At 34.5% G+C, this 9,702-nt stretch overlaps 1 protein-coding gene across 3 annotated transcripts in view; it reads right to left on the bottom strand.

The window, feature by feature from the left end:
* Window positions 1-3,432: 3,432 nt before the first annotated feature.
* Window positions 3,433-9,702, bottom strand: part of SPRED1 (sprouty related EVH1 domain containing 1) — a 121,053-nt gene continuing 114,783 nt past the window's right edge. For all 3 annotated transcript variants that reach the window (XM_081830871.1, XM_081830872.1, XM_081830870.1), the window contains one exon: window positions 3,433-9,398. In XM_081830871.1, coding sequence (XP_081686997.1) covers window positions 8,748-9,398 — 651 coding nt within the window. In that variant the 3' untranslated portion in view covers window positions 3,433-8,747. The remainder of the gene's footprint in view (window positions 9,399-9,702) is intronic.

Genomic DNA, 9,702 nt, shown 5'->3' with positions numbered 1-9,702 from the left:
AGACATTGGGGAGGGTATGTGCTATGGTGAGCGCTGTGAATTGTGTAAGACTGATGAATCACAGACCTGTACCTCTGAAACGAATAATACATTATATGTTTAAAAAAAAAAAAAAGAGAGTAGGAAGGGAAAAATGAAGGGGGGGAAATCGGAGGGGGAGATGAACCATGAGAGACTACGGACTCTGAGAAACAAACTGAGGGTTCTAGAGGGGAGGGGGGTGGGGGATGGGTTAGCCTGGTGATGGGTATTAAAGAGGGCACGTATTGAATGGAGCACTGGGTGTTAGATGCAAACAATGAATCATGGAACATTACATCAAAAACGATGTAATATATGGTGATTAACATAACATAATAAAATTAAATTTAAAAAATAAAATCTTCATGAAAGTGTAGAAGACACAAAAAACAAAAAAAATAAAAAATTCACTGGGGCACCTGGGTGGCTCAGTCAGTTAAGTGTCTGCCTTTGGCTCAGGTCATGATCTCAGGGTCCTGAGATCAAGCCCTGCATCAGGCTCCTTGCTCAGTAGCGAGTCTATTTCTCCCTCTGCTCCTCCCACCCACCCCCATCCCCACAAAAGTCACAGCAGGCAGATCATTAAATTTCCCTTTCAAAGTCTTCCAGTGGATTTCTGTCACCCACATAATAAAACCAGAAATCCTTCCCATGAGCTTCAAGTTCCCACAAGATCTGACACTTGCTATCTCTGTGACTTTTTCTCCTTTCATGAGCTCTTGCTCTCTGCCCACTCTAGTCATACTAACCTTCTTGCTGTCCTTCAACAAGCCAAGCTCCTTTCTTTTGGGAGCCTTTGCATTTGCTCTTCCTTTAACCGGGATGGCTCTGTCCCATTTACCCTTTAAGTAGTCAGCCTTGCCTGGAGACATGACCCTGTGACCTTCAAAAGGGAAATCTGTACCAAGTAGGCTACTTTTGATGTTTCCTTAGGGAAAAACAAGTTGTAAAAAGCAAAGAAACCCTTTCGAATATGGGCTCACCTGATTATGGAGCTACTGATTTGCTTATGGAGCTACTGATTTGCTTACAATGCTATCAGCAATAGGATCTCAAAGGTTTCCTGCAATGGACTCTTCTTTTACCTAAGCTCTTAGAAAACAACCACCACCACCACAAATTGACAAGCTTATATTACTGGGGGGGGGGGGGGTAGACGGAGGGGGAAGAATGGCTTTAAGGAAAGGTGAACATACAGTTTAAAGCTTATCATTTTTTAAGTTTGTACCTTACAGTTCAAGTTGCTCTTAATTCCCTAACTGGTCCTACGTGCAGTTGAACTGTTCTTCAAAGTCACTATCATCACTTGATCCCTCAATCTCACCATAAACCATTTCTTTTGTCTGAATCTGGGTATATCTCAGTCTGAAGATGTCCACTTTTTATCACCCTCTTGTTGTAGTCTAAAGTGCTTTCATCTTCCAATGATATTTAAAATATAGACCATCCTTTGTTAAATATAAAAATGTACAAGTGACTCAATGCCTAATCCCCAGCATCAGTACTGACATGACTTGTACTAGGATAGCAGCAGTGAGGATAGAGGAACACAGATTTGAGAGACATGTAGGAAATAGAACTGTACAAAACTGAGAATTAATGGTAAAAAGTAAGAGAAAATGAGAAGTTGATGATGACCAGGTTTCTTGTTAAGACTACTGCAAACACAGTGGTGTCACTATCCATCAAGACAGAGAAGAGAAAAAAAGGTTTGAGGAATGGGGGGATATTAGTTTGGCACTTACTGAATTTGAAGTGCCTGCAAGAGATACACTTCAGGCAGTAGGGTGTATGGGTTTAAAAATGCAGGCTGTGTTATTAAATGAGTGAATGACCTTGCATTAATGTCTTAACCTCCTTAGGCCTGTTTCTAAATTTGTAAAGTAAGGGTGCTGTGTGAATCTCTAAAGAGAGATTAGTATAGTCCCAGTCCTAAAATTTCAGTGACCTCAACTTTATCAGCAATCTTAATCTGGCTTGGATCCTTATTTCCTTCTTAGAATTTTGCAGTATCATGCTATCTGTGTGCATTTCACTTTGAAAATTTAACAAGAACTTTAATAAGAACTGTTAACTAGCTAGGGATTCACAAATTCATACAACTTGTCTTCTCTTAAGTGATAGTCAAACACTTGTTTCCCTTACTGATGAAAAACACACATTTAAGCTTGCTGGTCATTCCTGGGAATAATACAAGCACTTTAAAAAGAATTATAATATACTGCTGAAATTTCTTCTCCGTGTATTTTTCCCCTCCATGAATTTGGAGAGGTTGGAGACATTCCTGTAACAGGGAAAAAGAGGGAGGAAAATACGGAGGCAAAAGGGGCTTATGTTGGACAAGTAATATCCATAAGATCTTCTATATCACAATACATTCTAAAGAGAAAAAAATCATTTAAATTAGTATCTTGCAATCTGAATGCAAAATTAAGAATTAATAGAAATGAAAATGAAACAGGTCTCCTTAAGTTTTATCATCCAGAATGATCTTATTGCAATATTAGGAATTCTGGAGTTCTTCCTGTCCTTTTCAAATTGCACACAACCTCTTGGTTACTGTAAATTATTTCTAGGTTAAAATTAAGTTTGAGGGAAGGGGGACACTAACCTCATCCTGACATGTGTGTAAGGAGCCCTGACACTAAATGCAACTTGGGTTCAAAGACAGGCTTTGTGGAATAGCTGACATACAAATGGCTCACTGTTTGAAAAAAAGAGTCCAAAATCCAGGAGAAGACTCATTTGAGAATATTGTTTTATACTGCCTCAACAGGAAGTATCACTGCTTTGGTGAAAAAGAATCCCTCAAAATCCTTAGGGAAATGCCATCCAATTGAGCAAAATGAACAATACCACACACTGGACATGTAGGTCTTCAATACTTTATATTAGACCAGCACAAACTGATAAATCTTGATGATATGTTGAAGTAGTACCACAGTCTTATTCTCCCAACTTTAAGGAACCCCACATGCCATAATGCAGATAGCGCACCACAACTTAGTGAGATAGATGAATAGGGGAACCAGAATTGAAACAAAAAGGAGTGGGAATTAAGAAGTTATTCCCTTATAAAATTTTCCAGCTTAAATAAAATTTCATTTTAACAGAATAATAAAGTTATTCTGTTAAGGACATATGTAACCCGTGTAACAAAATACAACATTGTATTGTAACTAAAAGCATAGATTTTGAAGTAAGGCAATTTGGTTCAAATCCTGGTGCCCCCTAATGTGATCTTCGGAATATTTTTTAACCTCTTGAAGCCTAAATCTCCTCTTTGGTAAAAAAAAAAAAAAAAGGAAGATTAATACTTCATTATGGGATTGAGAACTAAAAAGTGATCATTTAAAATATATTACATAACAAAAATAAAACCTGATAGACAAAAGAAAACACCATTTCAACTATGATTTTGTTAGACTTTTATTATGAATATATTTTTTGAGCCATCATTTCAAAGGATCTCTATAAAACTGCAAATCTTAAAGCAGTTAATTTTAAAGGAGTCAACTCCAGTTTTATTAATACCAATGTTTTTTTTCTTTCAGGACCACTGTAAGCATGACACTATACTGATGGCCAAGCAGAAACCCTAGTTTGAATTCTCTGATGTAAAAATCATTCTACTTACTTGTGGATATTAACTTGATTGTGAAGAATATAAAGTAAATTTCTGAAAACCTGTAAATAAGCACATGAGACTACATTTCATAATTCATGGTGAACAGTTAATTCTTGATTCTTCAAGTAAATATAACTAATACAGTAATCCAAAAGTTACTCTGGTGTTGAAATAAGCTATGATTTTTGAGTATTGTCCTATTAATTTTTCATCTAGAATATTAGTTATTTTTGTTTATATTACAAATGAAACTCTGAAACTGAGGAGGACACACAAAAAATCAGTAGTAGTCTTGGGTTAAGAATTTTTCAATATCATTCAAGGATTACCATTTAATCCAGATTTAGCATATCATGTTCCCAAACCAATAAATATAACATGTTTATATTTATTGTATTTACCTATTTATAGGTAACAACCATTAAAAAAATCTGGATACAATCAAAGGTGAATAAGTGTCAATAAGATGGACTATATACATGAACTTTCAGTTAAAAACGTACCTTAAAAAATGACCAAAAAAAAGTCCATTTCTACTGCTTTCTCCTTGAGTAATTACTATATCTTATGTGACAGTTTGTTATCCTCTAGAAGAGTAAGAAAAAGTCCTTTTGTATTTCATGATAGGTTTAATCAGGTAATTAAAACAAATTCTTATATCATCTGATATGTCCAATTACATGGGTATGATGTAACAAAAACAGTTACAAACTTATATATGCATATTTACATTATATATCCAAACTATCAAGCTAATCAACTATATCTAAGGAGATACATTATGACATGAGTTAAACAATTTTTCATTGCTTATTAGAAAGAATGCAGTCAAGCTTTTAATGGAATATACAAGTGAGGCACTTTTGAGGTCAAGAATAGAAAGCAAATGACACTACATACTGGCGATATTCACAAAAATCTATGTGTATCTTTAATACAAAGGTTTTTCAACTAGATTATTCTTGAAAAGTTTCAAAACTAGCAACTTATGCAATTTAAGGAGCTTTCAGGAACAATGGCTAACATCAGTGTATCAAAGCATATGAAAGTTTTATAACCACCTGGCTGCTAGGCAAACAGTACCTTAATACCTTAAAGCCCTTTTTTTGTTGTTGTTGGGGTTGTTTTTTTTTTTTTTTTTGGTTTATATAAATCACCTCAGGTTGTGATTTCTTAATGTTTTGACTCACTGCAAAACAGTGAGTCAACAATAGTACCTTATGGTACTATTATTATCATGGTTCATAGACCAATTTTTTTTAAGTGCAACAATGTAAGTTTCTAGTGTGCTTTCCCTTCTACTTAGAAATATGACCCTGGAGTTCAAATTAAGAATGAGAATATTTAGTGAAGAATCTGTTTTCTAGGTAACTAAAGTTTTCCAAGTTTTATGTAGAAAAATGTTACACTTACTTAATGCATCTTTGGGCTAAAATTAAAAACCCAATCTCACCCACATATTCCAAAAAGTAATCACAAAGCCTAAAGTAAATTTCAACAAAGGAAACATCCTTTAAATTGCCCATCTGGAGGAAAGTACATGTTTCCTGTACTTTGAAGACTTATATGGATATTAGAAAACATCTCTGTGGCATTCAATTAAGGGGGTGGGGTGGTGAGTAAAAGAAAAGAAAAAGCAAGACTTACCCAAGATATCAGATGGCACTATACACATGAATTGAAAGTGCGTTTGTATTACTTCAAAAGTTCTTTTTAGGCACTGCTGAATAACCAATGAAAATAGGTAGTTTCAAGTTTTCCCCTTTACATTTTAACCCCTGTCCCAACATCATCCCAGAGACATACACACACTCTCTGAAGTTGTCATGATCAAATATAGGTGATGTTTATTTATTTTTTTAAAAAGACTCCCTGGCTAGTAATGGGAGGAAAATTAGAATACCATTTTGGTAATGGCTTTTGCAGGTTAAAAGAATTAGTTTTATAAATGCTTCGGCACATCCATTAAGTTTGATTGCCAGTTCCAAAGATCAATAAATACTTTAAGACAGGATATATAAGAAAAAAGTGCTTAAAATCTTTCAGAGACCAAAAGACACATTAGAGAAAAGGTTTGTTTTACAGTTCCTTTGAGATATTTCTTACTCTTGCTTTCTCTGTTTGGAGGTGGCCACTACTTAAATAGCCCTTTTTATTGGTAGTAGTGATGAACCCTGTCAGATCCTGATGCCACCTCATGTCTCTGGTCTATAAATCATCCAGTAGGTGGTGCTGAAGTTCCATACCTCATATTTGTTCAGAAATCAAATGATTCCCCTGTCAAGGCAGGAGAAAAATCATTTAAGAACTATCAGTTCTGAACACAACAAGCCATCAGACCAAAGTCTTTCTTGTTATGCCATCTAGATGATTTCATTTTCAATATTTACTATTACTTAAACTGGTTTAGCCATTTGCTTATACTACCAGATTAAAGGCAAAGAGAAAGGTTTCAGAGGAAAAGTCAGTTGGCAGTGCCAAGTCTGTATGCAGGAGAAAATGCTCCTGAACATACCTATACACGTTTTAAGAATGAGAAATTTAAACTATCCTTTTTTTCCCCACAGAACTCTAATTTACTCAAGAGAACATTTCCACAGAGGGATTCAGACAACATTATATTATCAGGTAGTATTCTAGACTGGTTTGGAATCTGAGTGTGTTAACTATAAAGATCCAAGATGAAATAAAAACCATTTCATCACCATAGTTTTTAATGAAGAAACTTGTTTAAAATTGTAAAGGAAAAAAATGGGAATGGGATGGCAAAATCTTAGCAGCAAAGTGGTTAAACAAATTGAAAATATTAATGCACAAACATTAAAATATTAAAGCATATATGTTGCATATAAAATACAGTACAGAACCAGGAGTTGCACTATACTGATTAGTGCTTAACAGAAGAAATGATTAAATTTGTTCTTCCCAGAAGTATATACACAGTTCATTTCCACAGCATTTTCCTATAGGGCCAGCAAGTTATTTTCTTCAGTTATTCACACCTTGCTCAAACCTGAATTATGAACTCAGCACTTACAAATATGAAAATTCATTCACAAGGAAAACCAATATTTCCATTTTACCAATAAAAAGTAATTTTGAAAGTTAACAGTCTATTCTAGGAAACCAAGTTTAGCTGAAAACTTCAGGGATGAAGATCATCTGGTGTAGCAGTGTTCAATTATATAAACAGTAAAAATAAGTCTTAAAACTGCTGCTACAGTGTCATATTTTGGATTTAGTTCATCCAATTGATTTTTAGTACAAAACTAGAAATAACCTCTTCTTCATAACATCTATAGTTATCAATATATTTTTCTTCTTTTCAATGTGAAATAATACTTCAAGATGATCTATATACACAATGTTGTCAGTTCAAGCTGTCATATAAATATAAATGCTTTCTTAAAAAAAGTATTTTACAGACAGATAGTGTTATATACATTGTTCAGTTTGATCTGGGGCAAAAGAAGAAAGCTAACACAAGCTTAAGTGTGATATGTAAAAAGAACAATACATAAATGACATTTTAAAACCTGCATAGAAATGAGCTTCAAATGGTAGTGTGATTTTAATTTTATCACTTCTGAAACTTCAAGCCATTAAAAAAAAAGGCACACTTCTCAACTTTATCCCTCTAAGGGAATGTTCTTAAAGAACCCTTTACTTGTTAGAGTTTTAATGTAACACTTAGACAAAAAAAAAACAAAAACAAAAACCAACAAAAAAACAAACCAACCAGACAAATTGACCCCAACTACTTTAAACAATTTGTTGGAACATTTATCCAACTACTTTGTAAATAAAACATCCAGTAATACAATGCTCTGCAAAAGAAATAAAATTATATGTACAAGATATTTCATTCACAATGTTGGATTAAATACTTTCCTGGGATAGTTTAGTATATACTTTAACATAAAATAATTCTGCTTTTGGCAAGTTTAAATAAAATAAAATGCAACTGGGAAAAGTTATTGTTATGTGAATAATAAGCACTGAGAATTAAGCTAAAAAATTAACACAGCTGAACATATTCTAGTTTAGCAGAATGATAAATGGAGATCTCAGGAGGAAACTTTTACATGGACTATCCAGTTACACTTTTTGCCTTGTAAAACATTTGTAAATGCAATGTGATTTTTTGAAGGAGGAAACTCTGAAAGAAAACAACTTGCTGGTTGAATACCACAAAAAACAAAACAACCCCAAAACCTCACTTTTTTCTATAATGTTTACTCAGTCTCTTTTTATATAAAAATAAGTGTTACGTTCCCATCAGAACATTACACAATTACATCTGTGCTTTAAAAAAAAAAAAAATTGGTCACTCAAGGCTATTAGAATATTTTTAAAGATTTTAGATTACCAGAATGTACAGATAGAACTCAATATAAACTGTAGCCAAAGGGAAATGAAGATGAAAATATCAAATCATTCACATGGAATAAAAACATTATTAACTAGATGAGTAAAATATTCAAAATATAATGGAATGTGACAGTAGATATATGTACATCTACTTCAGAACTAGGAAGGGGAAGAAAAGTTTAATATGTGATAATTCGTACCTTATATTTAGTTAAATATAAACATTTGTTATTTATACATAAAACCGCTTTCAAAAAACAACTAATAAATGATTTAGTTGCACTTATTTTACTTCTTACAATTCCCAAGTGTTAACTTTTCTTAGATTGAAAACAACCGTCCCCTAGTGCACTTTTAGTTTATGTCTTAATGAATTCAAACCTTTAAAAGTCCCATCACCTAATGCATAAATATACAAAAATGCCAAAAATTAATCCCTTTTAAGTTGGATATTTTATGCTCACTTTGTATAGCCAATAACCAGAAATGGTTTCCTTTTGCAAATACGCTTTACAACCTGTAACAAAACATGCCATGCTCTGAAGGGAGAAAGTTAGGCATGGCTAGCGTTTGTGAAATGCCAAGAACTAACGAGTTCTGCTTCCTCCACGTGTGGCCCCAATGATACCAGGCAAGATTTCCTATTGCTTGCCAAAAGCTTCCACAAATCCAAGTCAGCTAATTCCTGGAAACAAAGATTTTAAGCTCATTTTGGCACGGGATCCTTTCACCCAGCAGCTTTATGCTTCCCACCACAGCACCCACACGCCTCGCCACAACGATGGCACATTCTCAAAGGGACATAGCAGCACATACATGGTACGATGAAGGACAAAGCTACTAGGGCTAACCATCGCAAGCAGAACTTGTCATCACTAGTGTCACATGAACAGGGATCAGAGAAATCTCCCTCTGAGTCTGACATACAATGATATAACATGCTCTCTGCACAGAGCATGCAACTAACTTGATATATGCATCTTTTAATAGGGTCTGGAGCATCCTGACATTTTCCCCTGCCGTTTTCTTCATGATTAAACCTTTCCTGGCAGTATACGCAGCGGGAACGTTCACCATCTTCTTTTCTTCGTTTTGACTTCTTAAATTTTAATGAGGAAGGCTGTGTCTTAAATACCACAGAGTCTTTGAGTGAACTTAACTTAGTTTCATCCCCACAAGAGTATAGATAGTCTGATTTTTTACTGTCTGGTTTAGAAAATTGAATACTGGAATCAGTATCATCTCTCTCTAAGTCATTTTTCCACATGTCAGGATGTCTGTAGTCTGCATAACGACGTATTAAGATATCTCGAGGGTTTATTCTGACAATCTCATCTTCATCTTGAAAGCTGACATGTCGGATTGATTTCAAAGGGACCTAAAAAGGAGAGAGATGAAAACGGCGATAAGAACGGTGAAGGTTAATTTTATATGTCAATTTGGCTGGGCTGCAGTGCCCAAATATTTGATCAAACATTATTCTGGATGTTCAAGTGAAGATGGTTGCTTGGATGAGATCAATCTTTAAGTTGGTGGATTATGAATGAAGTAGATTATCTTCCACAACATAGACAGACTTCATCAATTAGTTGAAGGCCTTAACAGTATAAATGTTGACCAGCCCAAGCAAGACAGAATTCTGCTAGCAGACTGCTTTTGGATGGAATTGCAACTCTTCCCCG

Source organism: Leptonychotes weddellii, chromosome 9, assembly GCF_054177405.1.
Source record: "Leptonychotes weddellii isolate Sample4059 chromosome 9, ASM5417740v2, whole genome shotgun sequence".
In the NCBI taxonomy this organism is placed as follows: Eukaryota; Metazoa; Chordata; class Mammalia; order Carnivora; family Phocidae; genus Leptonychotes; species Leptonychotes weddellii.
This window is presented reverse-complemented; position numbering and strand designations above follow the sequence as displayed.